Genomic DNA, 23,200 nt, shown 5'->3' on the forward strand with positions numbered 1-23,200 from the left:
GAAAATTGATTAAGGTGAGATTACGGCACAATCCGGCACCGTTGTTGGTTACCATGGCAGCGACTGTTGATGAACAGTTGGCTCGCGGAACCGAGGACAGATTATTACGGGAAAGATTTGAATCGTAAAATAAGCGCAGGGTGACATTTTCTACTGGCACAATGATCATGTAATTTGGGGATAATTCTTGCAGAAAATCCCCGCCGGCTACCTGATAGGTCATTTTGCAGCCAACATAAAACAAGGTTTTTTCCTAAGGCAGCTGAACAGTTAAGAGGAACGATTATCCAATCAGCAGAGGCCACCACTCCTGCTGCTAGGCGACCAGTACCATCCACTCCCATGATTCCAGATAAAGATGGCTTCCCTGCACAAAACAAAGGTATGATTTGCAGGTGAATTTGCTTTTTACTAATTAACCAAACTGGTGTTTGACAAGCACGGTAAAATCTTATTTATGGTTCACTAGTAAGTTATGGAAGTATTACATTTTTATAGTTTATCAAAAATATCCTAAAACACAGTTGTTGTTGTTAAATGACAAAGCCATTAGGCTTCAAGTTGACCCTCCTGTTTCAAACTTTAAATTCTTCAAATGCAACTGGATGAAAAAGCAATATATATCCTGTAAAATTTTAAACCAATCTGACTCAATATGCTTTCGCCCTGCTCATAAAAAGTGAACTAATTTTGTAAGTTTTCGTCAAGTGGTTCTGTAGATGTCGTCGTTTTGTCAAAGAGTTTACAGACAGACGGACAAACTTATGGTTATGCCATGATTAAGAGTAAAACTGGCATACTTAGGCAATAATTGACACTGAAACTGTTGAATCTAACTGTACCTATTGAGAAACAGTTCTGCTCCACAGTTTCATGTTTGTGCATGGCCTGAAAGTCAAGTTCCAGTTTTATATTCTGCATCACGGGGCCAGCTGTGTTGTCTAGTTTCACTTTCACTCTGACCTCCTCCCCGACTCTCACGTCAGATTTCTCCACTTCCACTGCGGCAGTGGTGCAACCTTCCTCAAGCTGTCAGCCAAAAAGACAACTCAAACATCAATAATTTTAACAAGATATAAAGAATTCTGAAAAATCAATCAATATCAGAAGTAAGAGACTTAATGCCTGTTTCTGTATGTAATTTTACACACACTGTAATGATACACAAACACAAACAGCAGATTACCCGTCCAGGTAAATGACCCCAATCTGGCCCCTGACTAAGCTGCACATTTGGCCTCATTCTGAGAATTCTCCTGGTCACTATTTATTTGATTATTTCATTTATTTGATTGGTGTTTTACGCCGTACTCAAGAATATTTCACTTATATGACGGCGGCCAGCATTATGGTGGAAGGAAACCGGGCACAGCCCGGGGGAAACCCACCACCATTCGCAGGTTGCCGCCAGACCTTCTCACACATGGCCGGAGAGCAAGCCAGCATGAGCTGGACTTGAACTCACAGCGACCGCATTGGTGAGAGATTCCTGGGTCACCACGCTGTGCTAGCGCGCTAACCAACTGAGCCACGGAGGCCACCCGAAAGCCATTTGGAAAGTAGACTAAAGGATGATGTCTTACTGGAAAAAGAAAAACATTTATTTTATTTGCCTCAAGGTAAGCCGGCATTTTTTTGAGAGAAAGCTCATTTGCTGTGATAAATGGTCCGAGATCATGGCCACCAGTACCTCGATCTGAAACCAAGCGCCAGACACAGGGGTCAGAAACGAAAATTTGTAGCCTTGTGTTAGTAGCAAAGGATATACCAATGCTTACCTTCTGTTTTGATTCCCAGAGATGAATTTTCAAGGTAGCATCAAACTGATCAAATATGGAGGTGTACCCCGACTGCAAGGAAAGACCATACAAAGAGTTACATCAATATTATTTATTTATTTATTTGATTGGTGTTTTATGCCGTACTCAAGAATATTTCACTTATACGACAGCGGCCAGCATTATGGTGGGTGAAAACCGGGCACAGCCCGGAGGAAACCCACGACCATCTGCAGGTTGCTGCCAGACCTTCCCACTTACGGCCGGAGAGGAAGCCAGCATGAGCTGGACTTGAACTCACAGCGACCACATTGGTGAGAAGCTCCTGGGTCATTACGCTGCGCTAGCACGCTAACCGACTGAGCCACGGAGGCCCCACATCAATATTAAACAAGTATTGTGGAAGTATCGCGCAGCATTTACCCAACCCATGCCCCCGAAAAGTCTGAGCAGAAGGATCAAGGCTCCTACATGTACCTGTGTCAGTGTCCAAAAAAAGAGGAGAATTTTGCCAAAAATGGTCCATGCCGCCAAAGTATCCTGCTGAAGACATCAGACATGACACCCATCCTGTCACATTATACTGACATTAGACATGACACCCATCCTGTCACATTATACTGACATTAGACATGACACCCATCCTGTCACATTATACTGACATCAGACATGACACCCATTCTGTCACATTATACTGACATCAGACATGACACCCATTCTGTCACATTATACTGACATCAGACATGACACCCATCCTGTCACATTATACTGACATCAGACATGACATACCATCCTGTCACATTATACTGACATTAGACATGACACCCATTCTGTCACATTATACTGACATCAGACATGACACCCATCCTGTCACATTATACTGACATCAGACATGACATACCATCCTGTCACATTATACTGACATTAGACATGACACCCATCCTGTCACATTATACTGACATTAGACATGACACCCATCCTGTCACATTATACTGACATCAGACATGACACCCATTCTGTCACATTATACTGACATCAGACATGACACCCATCCTGTCACATTATACTGACATCAGACATGACATACCATCCTGTCACATTATACTGACATCAGACATGACACCCATCCTGTCACATTATACTGACATCAGACAAGACACCCCATCGTGTCACATTATACTGACATCAGGCATGACATACCATCCTGTCACATTATACTGACACCAGACATGACACCCATCGTGTCATATTATACTGACACCCGACATGACACCCATCCTGTCACATTATACTGACACCCGACATGACATCCATCCTGTCACATTATACTGACACCCAACATGACACCCATCCTGTCACATTATACTGACATCAGACATGACGCCCCATCATATCACATTATACTGACATCAGACATGACATCCCATCCTGTCACATTATACTGACACCAGACATAACACCCCATCGTGTGTCATTATACTGACACCAGACATAACACCCCATCGTGTCTCATTATACTGACATCAGACATGACACCCCATCCTGTCACATTAAACTGACACCGAGCCAACCAGACCCGTTTCCTTGCCCTAACCTCTCAGTGCTCAGCGCCAAGTGAGGCAGTAACAAGTACCATTTTTAAAGTCTTTGGTATGACACGACCCAGGTTTGATACCAGGTCTCCCGATTTCGAGGCGAGTTCAATCTAAACTAAAATCCCAAGAACATGGCGTCGACAGTAACATGTACCTCAGTGTGTATTTATTTATTTATTTGATTGGTGTTTTACGCCGTACTCAAGAATATTTCACTTATACGACTGCGGTCAGCATTATAGTGGGAAGAAACCGAGCAAAGGGGAAACCCACGACCATCCACAGGTTGCTGGCAGACCTTCCCACTTGTGGCCAAGCTCAGTGTATACTCCCAACCACGAGGCGCTGTAAGCTCTATCCTAGCACTGGGCAACAAAATTTGCAGGCAACAAGTGGCTGACTGCGCTGAGATTAAGGGTGCTGTTTAAAGGTCATTGAAAGCCACATTTTTCTTCTATCATTATGGCAGAAAGTGTGTACATCACGTGAGAAATTTCCTCAGTGACCTGTCAAAGGTCGGAGATTTATGCCACCCACAAAACTCATTATCATCGTAAAATCGACAAAATTGAAGTGTGGTTATCAATCAATCAATCAATCAATCAATCCCCCACTTGTGCTCCCCAAACTCCTAACTCGCCTGCTTCACAGCCTTAGTTTCTGTGTGGTAAGTCCTCCATCCTGATTGGACGATATCGTACGCCATGACATCATCACTGGCCAGGGTTGTGAGAGTGCCACCCTCCCAGGCAGAGACAGTGTTATTCCATCTGTGTAGGAAATTGGTCAAAACCCTCTGTGTGGAGATTTTGGCAGAATTCAGGATAGTGTGATACTCCTTACTGGTCACCAACAGACCACCATCACTTGAGTCCCAGACGGATTTCTTAAATTTCTCAAACCATGCCGATTCCTTGAGGTTGAAACTGGAATGAGAAAGCAAAACATGACGAAGAAGCATTCTGAGAGTATTGCTTTTGAGAAATATTGCAATATCATTTTGAGCCTTCAGAATGACAGCTACATTAAATTTGACTGTCTGTATTCTTTCCCTATTCACCCAATACTCTATCTTGTAAATAATGTTTCATTGTTAAACTCCATTTCTTTTTATTTATTTATTCATTCAGTCAGAAACATTAGTGTCTGTACCTGTCGCCCAATCCTCTATCTTGTGAAACAATGTTTCATTGTTAAACTCCATTTCTTTTTATTTATTTATTTATTCATTCAGTCAGAAACATTATCGTCTGTATCTGACACATCACCCAATCCTCTATCTTGTGAAACAATGTTTCATTGATAAACTCCATTTCTTTTCATTTATTTATTTATTTATTTATTTCAGTCTTATATACGTAGACTATGGCGTACATTTGTTTCCATGTATTAATTACATACAGTTTGTCATTCTTATAAGTATAGGTTATGATAAATTATTATTGTGACATGTATCTAGAAGGCTTTGGGCAAGAACAATTTCTTTGTAAAACCCTTCGTAAAATAAACATATTATTATTACCATGAATATTATTATATGTTGCGTCAGAGTGAAAGTGAAACTAGACAACACAGCTGGCCCCGTGATGCAGAAGCCTTTTTGGAGTGCATGCATTGTTAACTGAGACAATATAGTAATAATTAATTTAATAGTTTCCAAAAGTTACAGTTGTCCATTCTAACTTTACATCATACTCAAAATAAATATACAAAAAAAAAAAAACATAAAACATTATTACGGATGAATGGGCCAGTTTTATATTTTTTACCATCCTCTGACGTTTCATTTGAAAATGAAATCAATTGATCTGGCCTTAAAACAACAGTATAAATTGCTGCCGCCTACACTGTTGTGTTGTATAATCAGGTCCTTGTGAACAAAACTTACATCTCATCATTGCCAAATATGTGAGAGACAAGGTGGAGAAAACGGTCAATTCTCGTGGCAGACAATAATGCTTTGGCCAGAGCTCCTGTCTCTCTGCTGTGCTGCCCCCTGGTGGTGGCATTACAAAACTCCCAAGTCTCCGACAGACATCTGGCAAACAACAACACACAGCCTGTTCAAACATTCTGCATTCGTGAATATTCATTCTGTTTTAATAATACACAACTAGTCAAGTGCCACATTCTGCATTAATTTATTTATTTATCTGATTGATGGTTTATTGCCGAACTTTTCCGATGTTTCCGATGCCGGACAAGTTTATGGATGGACGGATAACCCAGGATAAACCAGTGATCTTTGGTGAGTTACTGGCGATCCCTCCCACAAGTGACATATATGACATTGACGGAAAGAATACAGTTCCCAGATACCTTCATGCAAGACCACCCAAAAATCATGATTTTTTATTTGCTGGAAGAATTATACCAGCAGGAAAAGCTAGAAAGTTCACTTACCAATAACAATTAAGACTCAACCCAGGTCTTGTGTGACCTACTGTAACAATTTATTTGCCAGCACCTTAACCTCAACCAACCCAGGTCTTGTGTAACCTACTGTAATGATTGATGGGCCAGTACCTTAACCTTGACCAACCCAGGTCCTGTGTGACCTACTGTAACAATTTATGGGCCAGTACCTTAACCTCCACCAACCCAGGTCTTGTGTGACCTACTGTAATGATTGATGGGCCAGTACTTTAACCTCCACCAACTCAGGTCTTGTGTGACCTGCTGTAACGATCGATGGGTCAGTACCTTAACCTCTCCACCCAGACCTTGTGAGACCTACTGTAACGATTGATGGGCCAGTACCTTAACCTCCACCAACCCAGGTGTTGTGTGACCTACTGTAACGATTGATGGGCCAGTACCTTAACCTTCACCAACCCAGGTCTTGTGTAACCTACTGTAATGATCGATGGGCCAGTACCGTAACCTCCACCAACCCAGGTCTTGTGTGGCCTACTGTAACGAGTGATGGGCCAGTACCTTAACCTCCACCAACCCAGGTCTTGTGTGACCTACTGTAATGATTGATGGGCCAGTACCTTAACCTCCACCAACCCAGGTCTTGTGTAACCTACTGTAATGATTGATGGGCCAGTACCTTAACCTTGACCAACCCAGGTCTTGTGTGACCTACTGTAATGATTGATGGGCCAGTACCTTAACCTCCACCAACCCAGATCTTGTGTGACCTGCTGTAACGATCGATGGGTCAGTACCTTAACCTTCACCAACCCAGGTCTTGTGTGACCTACTGTAATGATTGATGGGCCAGTACCTTAACCTCAACCAACTCAGGTCTTGTGTGACCTACTGTAATGAATGATAGGCCAGTACCTTAACCTCAACCAACCCAGGCCTTGTGTGACCTACTGTAATGATTGATGGGTCAGTACCTTAACCTCAACCAACCCAGGTCTTGTGTGACCTACTGTAATGATCGATGGGTCAGTGCCTTAACCTCCACCAACCCAGGCCTTGTGTGACCTACTGTAATGATTGATGGGTCAGTACCTTAACCTCAACCAACCCAGGTCTTCTGTGACCTACTGTAATGACTGATGGGCCAGTACCTTAACCTCAACCAACCCAGGTCTTGTGTGACCTACTGTAAAGATTGATGGGCCAGTACCTTAACCTCAACCAACCCAGGTCTTGTGTGACCTGCTGTAACGATCGATGGGCCAGTACCTTAACCTCAACCAACCCAGGTCTTGTGTGACCTACTGTAAAGATTGATGGGCCAGTACCTTAACCTCAACCAACCCAGATCTTGTGTGACCTGCTGTAACGATCGATGGGTCAGTACCTTAACCTCAACCAACCCAGGCCTTGTGTGACCTGCTGTAACGATCGATGGGTCAGTACCTTAACCTCAACCAACCCAGGTCTTGTGTAACCTACTGTAATGATTGATGGGCCAGTACCTTAACCTTGACCAACCCAGGTCTTGTGTAACCTACTGTAATGATTGATGGGTCAGTACCTTAACCTCAACCAACCCAGATCTTGTGTGACCTGCTGTAACGATCGATGGGTCAGTACCTTAACCTCCACCAACCCAGGCCTTGTGTGACCTACTGTAAAGATTGATGGGTCAGTACCTTAACCTCAACCAACCCAGGTCTTGTGTGACCTACTGTAACGAGTGATGGGCCAGTACCTTAACCTCCACCAACCCAGGTCTTGTGTGACCTACTGTAATGATTGATGGGCCAGTACCTTAACCTCGACCAACCCAGGTCTTGTGTAACCTACTGTAATGATCGATGGGTCAGTGCCTTAACCTCCACCAACCCAGGCCTTGTGTGACCTACTGTAATGATTGATGGGCCAGTACCTTAACCTCAACCAACCCAGGTGTTGTGTGACCTACTGTAATGATTAATGGGCCAGTACCTTAACCTCAACCAACCCAGGTCTTGTGTGACCTACTGTAATGATTGATGGGCCAGTACCTTAACCTCAACCAACCCAGGTCTTGTGTGACCTACTGTAAAGATTGATGGGCCAGTACCTTAACCTCAACCAACCCAGGTCTTGTGTGACCTGCTGTAAAGATTGATGGGCCAGTACCTTAACCTCTCCACCCAGACCTTGTGTGACCTACTGTAATGATTGATGGGCCAGTACTTTAACCTCCACCAACCCAGATCTTGTGTGACCTGCTGTAACGATCGATGGGTCAGTATCTTAACCTCTCCACCCAGACCTTGTGAGACCTACTGTAACAATTGATGGGCCAGTGCCTTAACCTCAACCAACCCAGGTCTTGTGTGACCTACTGTAATGATTGATGGGCCAGTACCTTAACATCAAAGAACCCAGGTCTTGTGTGACCTACTGTAATGATGGATGGGTCAGTACCTTAACCTCCACCAACCCAGGTCTTGTGAGACCTACTGTAACGATTGATGGGCCAGTGCCTTAACCTCCACCAAGCAGGTAAATTTATTTATCCAGAGCTATAATTAGCTACATACCTGATATTAGCCTGCAACGCTTTACATTTGTCACAATGTACATTGATAACACAGGTAAATGCCGTGTCCAAAGCCCCTATGACAAAAGCTAGCGCATTGGTTGACAATCCTAGGTCTGACAGCGCTCTACCGCAGCCTTCCATTGGCTGGAAATCCAAGGAACACCTTTTGACCTTTGACCCCATGCAGTCACATGACAAGTGAGTGAGAGGTGCCAGCTGCAGTTTATTGGCTGGGAAAATTTTCAGATTTTCACTGTGCCTTGTGGTTAAATCTGAAATAGAGAAAATTATTTTAAGCTGTTGATCAATGGGAAATATAAGCAATGGATACAGTTAACTGATATTCAAGTAATCACACCTGCAAATATATTTACTTCTTTATTTGATTGGTGATTTTTACTGTTCTCAAGAATATTTCACTTATTCAATGGCAGCCAGCATTATGGCAGGAACCAGGCAGAGAAGAGCTCAGTGGAAACCCACGACCATCGGCAGGTTGCTAGAAAAAACCCTTCCACGTAGAACCGAAGAGGAAACCATCAGGAGCTAACCACAATGATGAGAGGCTCCGGAATCATTCTGCTGCAGTAGATATGCAGTAGATATAAATGACATCACATACAATCAATGGTGTGGTAAACCACAGACCCTGGGCGAGCTACTGACAAACTTTCCCAGGCGTGGAATATATATAATGGCCGAACGATCAATGTTCACTGATTGTTGCTCACGGAATAGTGAGAGCGCAGGAATCCATAAATTCCCCGTCGAAGGCTGGGATTGAACTCAAACTGACACACGTGTTAACCACCACTCAATTCCAATATGAGTAAGAAACTACCTGGCAGTGGGTCATGGCTAAGTGGTGGCGCTACTCGCATTTCAATCGTCAGGTCGCGTGTTCAATCCCAGCCTTGGACCATGCAGTTTGAACATTTTCGTGCTTCCCATCTTCTTGGGGCACTGATGGCAATACTGTAATTTTTCATGTTTTGGTGTTTATTTAAGCATATTCTGAGAACATTGTTCTGCATAGACTTTTTTTTCATATTTTTTGTGAAGTTCTGAATTTGGCCAACACAACCAATATAGTTTTGTCTCCTAAATCAAATGAGAAAGGTGTATAAACTGCACTGAAAGTTGTTCCTTTATATGTGAAAAGTTTTGAAAAGTAAGATAAGGCCGCAAGACATTCAATTATTGTTTTATGAGCGGAATAATTCTTTTTCCAATGTTGGAATAGACGGAGTATAAAAAATAAATATAAGAGTTGAAAATAATCTAATCTGTGGAAAACACAGACTTTTTCGACAATTTTATCTGTTGAAGACATCATGAAGACATCATAAAGACTACAGAACTGGACAAAATAAAAGGTGGATTTTCAATTTTTAGTGTCTTCTTAGTGTTGACTCACCCATAAAACACAAATAAGCTATTGGGTTACTTGAAGTTTCAAGCAACAAGCCTTTAAAAAATGTGATATACCAGTACTATAGTTCTTCAACGTTTCTGATAAACCACTGTGGTTGCACTGAAATATTCAGTGGATTTCATGAATACGATTATAATTGAAATAATACCAAAAATCATCTGTTTGAGTCATTAAAGATGCAAGCTTCATAAAACTGTGCCATTTATTGCTCTACATCCCACAGTTCTCTCAGAATGTTTCAAAATATTTGTCAAGTGGTGGTTTAAAAGGTCGAAGAATTAGATATGTGACAGACGACAAAACTCTCCACACACTGATGATTTACTCGTAGTAAGCCATCAAAGTAATCTGAACAAGTTCACACCATGTTTCGGCTCCAGCAACGAGCAAGGGAGGGTAGGTTGAGTAGAGCGCCCTCTGGTGAGTGTCACATCAATACGCCGAGTTTCAGTAACGCCACCCATCACATAGTCATACAGCAGAGCCAGGCCACAGAGTTGTTCCCCTTTTTCACGGCTCTCTCTTTTCTTTCGAGACTGACCTTTCACCTCCAGCCTCACTATCAGACTACTGTTTGACTGAATGTCACCCAGGTTCTTTCTCTCCTAAAACAAACAAGAAGAAAACAGAGCAATTAGGTCACAGCATTTGACATCAGAAGGGAAGATTTTTAAATTGTTTTGAGCGCTTCAATCCTCTTCAGAATATCAAACTCAGCCAGGAACTTTTCCAGCCTCACCTTCTTCACTCAAACATTCCGTCAATCACTTAACTGAATGTTCTTTCCACTTGCAACATCAAGATGTTTGTCAACAGTGGCCTGAAGCACATACAAAAATCTCCCCTATTGGGCCTCAAAGTCAAAACAATTAGCGTTTACAATATAACGTGTCTATTTACTCAAATGCGTAATCTTACAGGAACACAGAATCGACAATGATTGGCCGACAGTTATCTGACACATATGGTTTTCTGGGTTTAAAACTATAGCCTTGGACATGCTTCATTAACTCTGCCATACCGGTACCTACAATTCAGTTCAGGCTAGGCACTGCTTTTCTGGACTTGCTTAACTATCACACCAGCCAATCAGACTCAATCCAGTACCCTTTAGAAACCAACTATGTAATCAATTTAATTTTACAGTATTTTATTCACGGAAAAGTGCTCAGTTTAAGGGCCTGAAGACCCTTAAAGGAGGAGAAAACATAAAATTACATCAAAATTACATAAGCTCAGATGAAAAGGTGCCAAAAGTTAGTTGTACATTTGATCTTAAATATATTTTTTTTTCTTTAAAGAGAACAAGATACTTGAAAATAATTTTTGTATGGTGGGTATTTGGGACCACCTCTTGCTATATACTGCATTGTCTTTGTTTCCTTAATAAATATATCTGCACCAGAATTTGGTCTTTTCAGCTAACAAATGTGCTCAACCTGGATTTTGTTCAGATTTAAATTTTTTAATATATTTACAAGTATTATCGTTATTCAGATTAAAGATGTGTTTGGATGAAAATGACAAAATTTACATTCAAGTAAATCTATTAGAAACGCATCACATCCTTATTCAGAACATTATTAAACAAAGAGGATATTTATCTAACTGTGGTCCCAAATACAAAACATATTTTCAAATATCCTTTTTTGTTGAAAGGAAAAATCGAAAAAAAATATTGAAGACCATAATTGCAAAAAAAGATTCTTTCATCTGATTTTGGCTGCATTTTAGTGTTTTCTTCTCCTTAGAGATACCTAACACATTTCCAGACTTGAAAACACTTACAGATACCAACTGAAAGGAATGCTTCTCCGATGGTAAAACAAAGCGCAAGTTCTCTGCAGTTATCTGTCCCTTGTTGGTGACTAAAAAGTCAATGGATTGGTTGTTTTCAAATTGGGATCCATCAATCAGCATTGGGCTAACTTCCATGTTTGGCAAGTCTTTCTGAAAGTGTACAATGAAAAAGAGTCTGGCGTCACACAATAAACTAATCACAAAATTGTTAAAACGAGTCCAGTTTTAAAAAGAATAACCAGAAATAAAGATTCATCTTTTTTCATTTACATGTATGTTTATTTACTTATCTGTTTGCTGTTTAGCATTGTGCTCAAGGATTTTTTTTGCTCATGGGACTTTGCAGGGATTATTTTTTTATCTGGTGTTTTACTCTGTACTCAAGAATATTTCACTTATATGATGATGGTCCACTTCACAAGGTAAACTTCTGGACATGAAGCCCCAGCACAACAGTGAGATTTGAGGTGAACAGTTTACCTCACTGGCCTGAAAGTCCTTCTACCCATAATTCCTCAATACCGTTGTGTTTATTTTCAATAAGATTACTCCAATGGCCAGCCAGACTTGAGGAAGCAAGACCCAGAGAGCACAGACCCAGGGAGCCCAGACCCAGGGAGCACAGACCCAGAGAGCATAGGCCCAGGGAGAGCTGACCCAGGGAGCGCAGACCCAGCCCAGGGAGCACAGACCCAGGGAGCACAAACCCAGGAAGCAAGACCCAGGGAGCACAGACCCAGGGAGCATGGGCCCAGGGAGCCAGACCCAGGGAGCACGGGCCCAGGAAGCCCAGGCCTAGGGAGCACAGACCCAGGGAGCACAGACCCAGGAAGCCCAGACCAGGGAGCCCAGACCCAGGGAGCACTGACAGAGGGAGCACTGACCCAGGGAGCCCAGACCCAGGGAGCACTGACCCAGGGAGCACAGACCCAGGGAGCACAGACCCAGCCCAGGGAGCACTGACCCAGGAAGCACTGACCCAGGGAACACAGACCCAGGGAGCACAGACCCAGGGAGCACTGACCCAGGGAGCACAGGCCTAGGAACCATTAAATAAAACAATGGCATATTTCTCTATTTACTACACTTCTGGTCATGCAGATCACAAAAGTAACAGGAAACGATTCAACAAAAGTTTTCTCTATTAACAAACTTTTTGCATTACATAATATAGGTACCTCAGATACTGTCGATTTGACGAAACTTATCTCTACTTATGTAAGTTACTTGATTATGTTATGTAATGCGTGACATGTCAATTTCACCAAACTTCTCTCTATGTATGTACGTTTTCTATTATGTATTACCTCTGATACTGCTGTTGACAGATTCACTTGCTCTTCTTTCTCCTCGAGTCCAAATCTCTCGACTGTCCAGGTTTGTGTTAGAGGGATTCTAGGTAAGAACACTTCATGGGTGGTTGGCCCTGTGATTTTCACAACTTGCCTGATGGGGGACTTGTGAAGATTTGACATCGCAGTTAGGGTGTAATACTCGTCAAGAAGATCCTCAAACTTAGTGGCACCTGAATATCAACAATAAAAAAATTAATGCTTTCTTATTAGAATTGTTAAATAAACCACTTCTCCGAGTTTTTATCTGTAAATTTGGTACGTGTTTACACCATTCCCAGGTTTTGAATGTTAGAATCACAAAAACAGAGGAGGAGTAAACAGAAAAATTCCCGCGGACAAAGTACATCCATCAGAGTGCAATGGAAACACCCACACTCACCAGAGTACAACAGAAAAAAAAATCCTCCCCCACCCAACTAACTAAGCCCAGGAATAACTCTTATTCTCCCGAGTCTACCCAGGCCCTGCAAAAACAAGAATGCCCACCAAAAGGAAGCAAACAAAAGATGCCCAAATCTGAGTCCACAATTAACTCCCACTCCCTCAGCTGCACCCCAAGCCAAGACGAAACCTCTGAGAACACTCAGGGCCATACTCCTTACAGCGCATGCGTCACTCTCTTCCTTCCCTTTACATCACTGCCTCCACCAGACGAGCTTGACCTTTAAAGCCTGGGAGGTGCACGTAAGGTTGTTTAGGCTTAGCGTCATCACGCGTGTCCTCTCGCTGAACTATTTAATCAGCATTCATCAATAAAATTGTTTCAGGTTTTGGCTAGAATCATGTTGTACATCCTCTAGATAAAGAGAGTGGATGTGTATAAAGTATTATTAGAGACAAAAGTTGAGACGGATCATTTGTGTTGTTTTGACATCACTTCCTGCCTCATCATCCTGACCCCAGTGACCTCAGCAAATTTCTGTACAAAATTTATGACTGGTGGCAGTGAAGTAAAGTAAAAGGTAGAAAGCGGCAAAAAGTAGGAAAAGGTATACGATGTAAGGAGTACGACACAAGGCTAGCAGAAACACCTATGTCAATATGAGCTTGACTGGTTCAATTTTGCTGAGAAATCAGGTGTCACAGACAGATGGAGAGAAGGACAGATGGAGAGAAGGGCGGATGGACAGATGGAGAGATGGGCAGATGGACAGATGAAGGGAAGGACAGATGGACAGTAGGACAGATGGGCAAACGGAAGATGGACAGATGTACATAAGGACAGGTGGACAGATGGACAGATGGACAGAAGGACAGATAGAAGGATAAAAGGAGGGCATTTCCGTGTTCTTTTCCCCACCACTAAATTTTTGCCTTGGAAATTTGAACGCACTGTGACCACAAAAATAAACTGACCATTCATAATGTGTCATAAAATTCTCTTACCCTGAGAGTTTGTGGTCAGTGTACTGCTGAACCCGCTGACAGGACTGGTCAGTGTGATGCTCACTCCGCTGACCAATGGCTTGTCCTCTCTCAAAAACGTCCATTCATCCTTCACCGTTACAGATAAGTAAGGCAGGTCTGTGATCACATCTAGGCTGAGAGGAACAACAATCTCTCCAGCAGAGGACCTCACTGTCAGCTCTCCAGTCTGTGATGGAGAAGACTTCACGGGAACTGTTACGGAGACTGTCACAGAGGCGTTACTATGGCGACACACCAATCCGACAGGCTGGGACGGGTCAGTTGAGGTTGAAAACGACACTATAGAGAATGCAGTACTCGGGCTGACAACTGCAACTAAGTTTTTAATGGGAGCTTCTCCCAGATTCTCAAAAAGGATGTCGTAAAAATAAACACCACCTGGTCGGACCTTGTCCTGAATGGATGCTGGGTTTGCGTGTAAATATGAACTCCTCACTTGAACTTTGACCTCCACGGTAAGCCGGCTAACGGAACCCAGAAGAGTTTTGAAAATAACCTGGAACGTTCCTGAGAATGGTCTGAGAGATTTTATCTCCAAGTCGATTGGCTGAGATTCTCCTTCCTGAAGGCTGATGGGAAATCTTTGGTGAGTTCTTGATAGCAACGTAACCATGGTAATATTTCCCAATGAGAAGCCTTCCATGGCATGAAACTGGAAATAAAACAAGAAAACAACAAGAACAAAATTTATTCAGGACATTATACAGAGCCCACATTGTTTAAATAAAGTAGGCCTAAACTTAATTCAGCCTTGCATAAAATACATATTGTGTTCCTCATTATGGCAGGTGTCCCATCAAAAAAAACAACAAACAAATTCAATGTACATTAATCATTTTTCTCCAGTTTACTTGTATCATTTTTTTCTGATTATTGGTGCACTGTTAATCCTAATTTTTGTTTCAAGAGAAAAATTTTGTGAAATAAATCTTCATTATCAAACAGAAAACTGAGGTCTCCCGGACACCAATGTTCTTTTTTATTAATAATTCTCAGAAGTATCTAATAAAGGAGCCGATTTCCAAAAAAAAATTCTCTGATTGTTTAACAATCTTAAGAGATACTGATTGTTGTTTCTCTTTTACAAGATTTTTACGAATCATAACACCAAAAATTCCAAAACGCACGAAATCTGTTGATAAGAAAATGGTTCTCACCGTGACAAACTTGACGTAAACAGACGACGGGCTGACATTCTGCAGAAGAGTTATCCCTCTCAGGAGAACCCTGTTGTCATGGAGATACACCTCCCTGGTTACATAATCTGGTACACACCTTATTCCCATAACCCCCCAGTTACCCAGTTCATAGAGCCCAGGATGTTGTGGCACAGGAATACTTGGCTCTTTCACTGGGTGATGAGTAACCTAAAGGGAGACAAAACCAGACAGCGAAGTTAGAAATCAACCGGTTTGAAATAAGACTAAAACTTAAAAATGATTTATAAAATGCAATTGTGAAAAAATGACTCTAAAGGTACAGTGTTTAAAATAATAACAGCGATGAATTATAAAAAAATGTAACAGTTATTCGTCATATTTGGGACATATTTGACATTAGCGTGCAATGCTTCACACCTGTCACAATGTACATCGACAGCACAGAGAAACACATGGTAAATTACAGGATAAATAATAATTCACTTACTAATTCACTTACTAATTATTGCGGCCAAAACTATACACAAAGTCGTTTATTTTGGAAATACTAAACTGCAGCAATAGCTGTGTCTTCATTAACCAATCAAAATTGTTGGGCGAAACCTTTTAAGAGAAGGCGAGATTCTTACTTGTACTTACACTATCCGTGTAAGGTTATGCTAGAAACTTAATAAAGACTGCAAGAAACAGATTTTTCATAACAAGCAAGTCCAATCCGTTATTTCTAGCGAAATCATGACGGCAAATTCCTCGGTTTCTAAAAGCATACAAATTTGTTTCTTATCTCAGTAAAATAAATGTTCGCACCACACGGAAGATACCACTGTCTGCTGAGTGATGATGACAAACAACTAGGAACTGTTCCACTTCCTGTCTCCCCTCAACTCTGACCTCTGCGGGGTCACAACCTCGGAGTTCTCCGGAGTGCTCCAGTCTGAAATCATTCCAAGACATTATAAATATCCTACCTTTCTCCCAGAAAAGTGCATTTTTAGAAGCAAATAAATGTCATAAAGTAATATTTTTGGTGCTGAAACTTACATGCTTCTGGTATTCCATTTTCCAAGCAATTATCTCAAAACACCTTCCTAAAATTTTCAGAACTCCCAGGATAAAGAAACCTGGGCTAGCTAGTCATGAATGAACTTTACCGTCAATTAGGGTACATGGATGAAAAGAATCTCTACGCATCTCTCTCCAATCATCACAAACATATAGCTCAAATGATTTATTTACCTATTAAATTACTTACAAATGAACTTATTAATTTACTTACCATATACTGATTTATTTGCTTACACGTATGGAGTATTTGATTAGTATTAAACTCTGTACTCAAAAGCTTGTCAAGTTAATCAACAGAGTCAGGTTAATGCGTAGAGGAAACTACAGTAAACCACTGACCTTCGTCAGATACCTGACAAACCTCCTGACTTAAAGCTGCAGCCAAACCAGCCAGAGCTGAATTCTATCCAGCAAATCTTATTGGTCATGAACCTGCAGACTAAGGTCATGAACCTGTGGATTGTCAAGGTCATGAACCTGCAGATTGTCAAGGTCATGAATGCAGATTGTCAAGGTCATGAACCTGCAGACTGTCAAGGTCATAAACCTGCAGACTGTCAAGGTCATGAACCTGCAGACTGTCACTGGTTTCTCCCCATTATCCACAATGTTGGCCATTGTTGTATAAGTGACATATTCTTCAGTACTTCATAAAACACCAACCAGAGACCAATAAATAAATATTAGTCAGGGGTCCATACCCTTCTATGTGAACAAAACTCTGGCTGCCTGAGCCAGAAGGGGTAATGCACTAAATACCCTTCAGCCATAAGCACAGTTGTAGGAGAGAAATTATATAAAAGGTAAAGAAGATCAATGACCTCACAAAATAGGTCAAGGTCGATATTTTTTTCCCCAAATGACGTGTGAGGCACGTGTGATAACATTTTGATGCAAATTGCTGAAAGAATTCAAGATATTTCACATTTTTATGATAGTGTAACAAAATGAGTCTGACGATTCCAAAGTCTGCGCGTGGAAAGTCAGACGATTCCAAAGTCTGCGTGTGGACAGTCAGACGGTTCCAAAGTCTGCGTGTGGACAGTCAGACAATTCCAAAGTCTGTGTGTGGACAGTCAGATGATTCCTAAGTCTGCGCGTGGACAGTCAGACGATTCCAAAGTCTGTGCGTGGACAGTCAGACGTTTCCAAAGTCTGTGTGTGGACAGTCAGATGATTCCAAAGTCTGCGCGTGGACAGTCAGATGATTCCAAAGTCTGTGCGTGGACAGTCAGACGTTTCCAAAGTCTGCGCGTGGACAGTCAGACGATTCCAAAGTCTGCGTGTGGACAGTCAGACAATTCCAAAGTCTGCGCGTGGACAGTCAGACAATTCCAAAGTCTGCGCGTGGACAGTCAGACAATTCCAAAGTTTGCATGTGGTCAGTCAGACGATTCCAAAGTGTGCATGTGGACAGTCGGACAATTCCAAAGTCTGTGTGTGGACAGTCAGACAATTCCAAAGTCTGTGTGTGGACAGTCAGGCAATTCCAAAGTCTGTGTGTGGAAAGTCAGACGGTTCCAAAGTCTGTGTGTGGACAGTCGGACAATTCCAAAGTCTGTGTGTGGACAGTCAGACAATTCCAAAGTCTGCGCGTGGACAGTCAGATGATTCCCAAGTCTGCGCGTGGACAGTCAGACGATTCCTAAAAACAATCCCTCAGATTTCACTTCTCCAAAACTTACAGAATATCCACGTGGACCGCTCTAGGTTCTGGAGATCTGGTTAAAAACTTCACGTAACCTTTGACCTTGACTTGACCTGGATTCTGGAGTAGCTTTGCTGGTTGGATGCTTGTGACAGTCACGGTGTAGGAGTATGGGGCGTCGATTTCAAAGCTGACTGAATCTGAGCCAATGATATTACTGGCCTTGAGAGTCACATCAAACGTCTCCTGGGTCCAGGGGTCGGGGGTGATATCCCATGATACCACAGCGTGACTCTTATTAAGGGTTGTTATGGTCATGTTGACCGGGGCGTTGATGAGTTCCCAGGTGGTTAGCTGGCTCTTCTGTGAATAAAAAGCAAAATTAAAATAACACAAAGGTACCATACATTTAATTTTACTCTTTTCTTCACTTCAAGAGTATGTAATCTGTAATCACACAAGATTATCCTGATATCACTTTAACATCAAAGTGCATTACAGAATTCATACAATTCTTATTGATTTATTTATTTATTTGATTGTTGTTTTACGCCGTACTACGTCAGCATTATGGTAGGAGGAAACCGGGCAGAGCCCAGGGGAAACCCGCCACCATCCACAGGTTGCTGACAGACCTTCCCACTTACAAACGGAGAGGAAGCCAGCACGAGCTGGAGATCACAGCAAATGCATTGGTGAAAGGCTCCTGGGTCCATTACCCCAAGTTGGCGTGTTAACCCCCTCCGCCAAGGAGCCCCCCCGCCCTTCATGCAAATTAGCACTGATGACATCACAAAAGAGCACAATACCAGGTATTTTAAACATATAATTGGAGTGTTTTTCTCCCGCTTGAATATCAATCATACCTGTGTCAACTTGACCGTGTAGGAGAATGTCCCGCCCTCCACAGACTTGACAGACCGAGGTATTTTCACGATCTTAGGGGGAAGTAACTCTGTAGCGCAGTTAACTCCCGTCCATGGCATTCGGCACAGACACTCGCCAAACACACAGTTACCATGGTGATGATACCCACCACAAGAGCCCAGCAAGCACTTCCCGTTGTACGCATAAACAAGCTGTAGGTAAACAGGCCAAGGGAAATTGCTAAGTTTTCTTAATTTCTAAGACTATCACAATCTAAAATTCTAATTTTTTGAAAATTCTAAATTTATAACCTTCTGAATTTCTAAACTTCTAATTTTCTAAATTCTTAAAGTTCTAAATTTCTAAAAACTTAGCTTAAAGCTTCATTTTCAAAACATTACATTACAATCTATTTAGACTATTTCTTTTAGATTTTTCCTTTCAGGAGAAAAAGGAATTTGAAAATATTTGTGTACGGTGGGTGTGGGAATTTTCAAGCGTCTTTTTCACTTTAAAGAAAAATCGAAAAATAACGATGAAGACCACATTTACAACTAAATTTCCGCACTCTTTCATCTGAACTTAATGTTTTCTCCACCATTAATGTCTAATTCAAGCTGTCAAAACATATAGCTGATGGAGTTAAACAGCTGAATGAAAATGTCTCCACCTACACCATTAGCATCGGTAATCATGACATCACATTTCATTCTTGATTAACAAACAAAAGCCGTGAGTCAAAGAATTCACATTAAACTGCAAAATGACATTTTGACACTTTCACTGGGAAAAAATCTTCTCTGTTTCATGTCATTACTGTGTCACTACTGTAAGCCACCTGAACTAGTCGGTGCGAGAATCAAGCTCTAATTAATCCTTTAATCCCTTTAATAATCCATAATTTCAAAACATTTTCATTTACATCATGATTTTATTTATATATTTATTTGATTTGTGTTTTATGTATATTTACGTATGTTTAACTTATACGACGGCGGCCAGCATTATGGTGGGAGGCTTCTGGGTCATTATGCGCGCTAACCGACTGAGCCACGGTGACCCCCCTATCATGATTTTAATCAACCATTACCTCGTTAGTGGTGAAATCTTGTCTCCCGTCTGCAGACACCTCAAAGATCACGTTTGTGGCGTAATTTCTAGGAGTGTAGCATGTCAGGTGTTCTCCAGATATCCACGAACCACGTACAACTTTCTGACCGAAACGACAGAAGAACTCCCTGGTGGTGGTTTGTGGAAAATTATGCCCCCAGACGTGCACCAGGGTTCCACCGTCGTTGGTCCCACCATTTGGTATGATCGCAGTGACATGCATGTCAGGGCGACAATCCGGGCCGTAGAAACGTGGTGCGCATTCGTCACACAAATCGCCAGCCCAGTTAATGGTGTCACAGATACAGGACCCTGGAGTATAGAATAAATTTAACTGAAGAAAGTTCAATTACGGATACTGACAACAATAATTCTGCAAAAAACTTATGCCTAAAACTTTTAATTGTTTATCTAAAACAACTGAATTTCATCCAACCTACAACAGTTTTATATATTTATTTCTTTATTTTATATTATTTCATTTAGTCATTAATTGAAAACTGTAAACTGATACATTAACTGAACACTGAAGGTGGTTTGAGTAAGACTTGTCATATTAAAATTTGTTATTCCAGGAAATATATCTTTCCTTATCTTGTGAAGACGAAGGTTTCCCATAAACCTCGTCGCCAACAAATAATAACTGTGCTTTCTTCATAGATACCACATAATTGTCACCTACCATTATCCAAGTCACACCTGCCATGTAGACACATCGGGCATGGCAGACATTTTGGTCCCCAGCGGTTTTCAGAGCAGTCAGAACAGGATCTGCCAGTGAATTCTGGGTAACATGCGCAAACATCTGGGTGTTGGCAGATGCCATGACCACTGCAGCTATTCACACCAAAACATGTTGGCTCATTGCAGCGAGGACCCGCCCAGCCCTGCCTACAGTGACACTGATTAGGTCCAACGCAGCGCCCGTGGCCCGAGCAGTCGTCGATGTCCACACAGCTGAAGTCGTCACAGCGTTCCCCTCGCCAGCCCGCATTACAACGACAACGATCTGGGCTTACACATTCCCCATTTCCACTGCAATGGCTGACTTCTGAGCAATCAAATATATGCCCCGTCATCATTGGTTTGATATCGACCAATAGCAAACGACTGTCCTGCTTACGATCGTAGATTCGAGAACTCGCCTCTTTTAGTTCGGAAACACCCCACCAATTGTTTTCCGCATGCAACACATCATTGCCCTTAGCAACGACTTGCAGTTCAAAATCAGCTAATGGGTTGTCAAGGATGTTGTAGCTAAGGTTGTAACGCTTGGAACCTACCACAATGGCACTGTCCACCGGAGACTGAAGTATCTTGTTGAAGAGAAATTCTCCATTAATCAGCAAATCCTCTTCATTTTTACGTGGTCCAGAGTTCAACTTCACAACACAATGACCTTCAACGCCCTTGAAAACATTCGTGGAGACATTCACGCGTTTCGAGAAGAGCTCTCTGTTTTCACTGTCCGTGCCCACATTCAGCAGACAGTCCTCTTTGTTTTTCGCATGGCCGTTGTAAAATTTGTTATCGGTCACAGTCATGTGAACATTATTGATTGTGTGGATAAAATTCGCTCCACTTCGGTTGAACACATTTTTGGAGAGAATCACTTCCCGGTTGTTGAAGTTTGCAGACGTGTACGGGAAAAGTCCGGCCGTCACGTACACAGACCCTTCAGAGTTATTTTCAAAGCGATTGCCAATGAACTCAATCAACGAAGCTTTTTCGCTGTTTTTGGACTCAATATACACGCCTATGCTTCGAGAATGGTCAGCTATGATGGAGTGAGACATTCTAACAGTGTGGTCTTCTTTCTGGTTGCGCAACGCCACACGTAGACCATAATCAAAGCTGTTTCTGATCGTCACATGACTGAGTTCCAGATGACCACCAGACAGACGGACATTAATACCGCGCCCACCAGAATTCTGCACGGTCACATTCCTAATGGAAAATGCTGCCAGTCTTCTCACTTCCATGCCATGTGATCCACTGCTGCTTACAATTGTCCCTTTAAGGTCAAGCTCTGGGAATAAGTTGCTATTTACAACAATTCCCTCCCTTGATGAGTCACGGATTACACAGTTTGAGATGTCCACCGATGGCCCCTTCAGGGTTATGGCAACTTTGGACTCAGCGATGTCCACACTTTCCAACGATGACACTGTTGAGTGATCGATACAGTGGATAAGTCATGAATAAATATTGATCACAAACATTTGAATCTATTAATAAACACTCATCGTGAAATAAAGCAGATAAAATACTTCACACATCTTTCACTTACTGTGAAATAAAGTAGACTTACTACTTAACACACGTTTCAGTTAATATGAAATAAGTTTTGTTCTGAGACAATGAAAATATTTCTAACTATAATATAAAGATGTATGTGCGATTTTACCAAATTTTATCAAAAAAGGTCTGATATCCACATAATTATCAATTCCACATGAAAATGTTTTAAATATAAAGTCTTTAGAATGCATTTTGTTACAGAATTCATTTAAAGAGAGCAAATCACGAAAGAGTTACTCTAAAAAATGTATGTATATATACATGATACAAACCGGTACCCAATGAATTGATCGCCATCAATCAGTAGATGGGCCACTGATGATACAAACCGGTACCCAATGAATTGATCGCCATCAATCAGTAGATGGGCCACTGATGATACAAACCGGTACCCAATGAATGGATTGCCATCAATCAGTAGATGGGCCACTGATGATACAAACCGGTACCCAATGAATTGATTGCCATCAATCAGTAGATGGGCCACTGATGATACAAACCGGTACCCAATGAATGGATTGCCATCAATCAGTAGATGGGCCACTGATGATACAAACCGGTACCCAATGAATGGATCGCCATCAATCAGTAGATGGGCCACTGATGATACAAACCGGTACCCAATGAATGGATTGCCATCAATCAGTAGATGGGCCACTGATGATACAAACCGGTACCCAATGAATGGATTGCCATCAATCAGTAGATGGGCCACTGAT

General features: G+C 41.9%; 2 protein-coding genes across 2 annotated transcripts; both read right to left on the bottom strand.

The window, feature by feature from the left end:
• Positions 1–104: 104 nt before the first annotated feature.
• On the bottom strand, positions 105–8,571 carry LOC135464102 (uncharacterized). Its single transcript, XM_064741593.1, has 6 exons — positions 8,311–8,571; positions 5,262–5,411; positions 4,014–4,299; positions 1,779–1,850; positions 843–1,029; positions 105–367 (listed from the first exon to the last, which is right to left on the bottom strand). The coding sequence occupies exons 1-6, from the start codon at positions 8,493–8,495 to the stop codon at positions 105–107; spliced, it is 1,143 nt and encodes a 380-aa protein (XP_064597663.1). The 5' UTR covers positions 8,496–8,571.
• A 1,514-nt stretch (positions 8,572–10,085) lies between these two features.
• LOC135463997 (uncharacterized) lies at positions 10,086–22,835 on the bottom strand. Its single transcript, XM_064741470.1, has 11 exons — positions 22,811–22,835; positions 20,863–22,347; positions 20,161–20,492; positions 19,070–19,282; positions 18,241–18,566; positions 16,298–16,424; positions 15,488–15,697; positions 14,289–14,982; positions 12,855–13,072; positions 11,536–11,697; positions 10,086–10,352 (listed from the first exon to the last, which is right to left on the bottom strand). The coding sequence occupies exons 1-11, from the start codon at positions 22,833–22,835 to the stop codon at positions 10,086–10,088; spliced, it is 4,059 nt and encodes a 1,352-aa protein (XP_064597540.1).
• Positions 22,836–23,200: the final 365 nt, after the last annotated feature.

The sequence above is a fragment of the Liolophura sinensis genome, chromosome 3 (genome assembly GCF_032854445.1).
Source record: "Liolophura sinensis isolate JHLJ2023 chromosome 3, CUHK_Ljap_v2, whole genome shotgun sequence".
NCBI lineage: Eukaryota > Metazoa > Mollusca > Polyplacophora > Chitonida > Chitonidae > Liolophura > Liolophura sinensis.

Excerpts from the sequence above, each read along its gene's own strand:
- LOC135464102 (XM_064741593.1), bottom strand. The coding sequence starts at position 8,495 with ATGGGGTCAAAGGTCAAAAGGTGTTCCTTGGATTTCCAGCCAATGGAA. Across the intron at positions 5,412-8,310 it reads GCGTTGCAGGCTAATATCAG|ATGTCTGTCGGAGACTTGGG; the intron begins GTATGTAGCTAA and ends GTTGTTTGCCAG. Across the intron at positions 1,030-1,778 it reads TCTGGGAATCAAAACAGAAG|CTTGAGGAAGGTTGCACCAC; the intron begins GTAAGCATTGGT and ends TTTGGCTGACAG.
- LOC135463997 (XM_064741470.1), bottom strand. The coding sequence starts at position 22,835 with ATGGCGATCAATTCATTGGGTACCG. Across the intron at positions 20,493-20,862 it reads CAGGTGTGACTTGGATAATG|GGTCCTGTATCTGTGACACC; the intron begins GTAGGTGACAAT and ends TCTATACTCCAG. Across the intron at positions 11,698-12,854 it reads TGTCAACAGCAGTATCAGAG|AAAGACTTGCCAAACATGGA; the intron begins GTAATACATAAT and ends GTACACTTTCAG.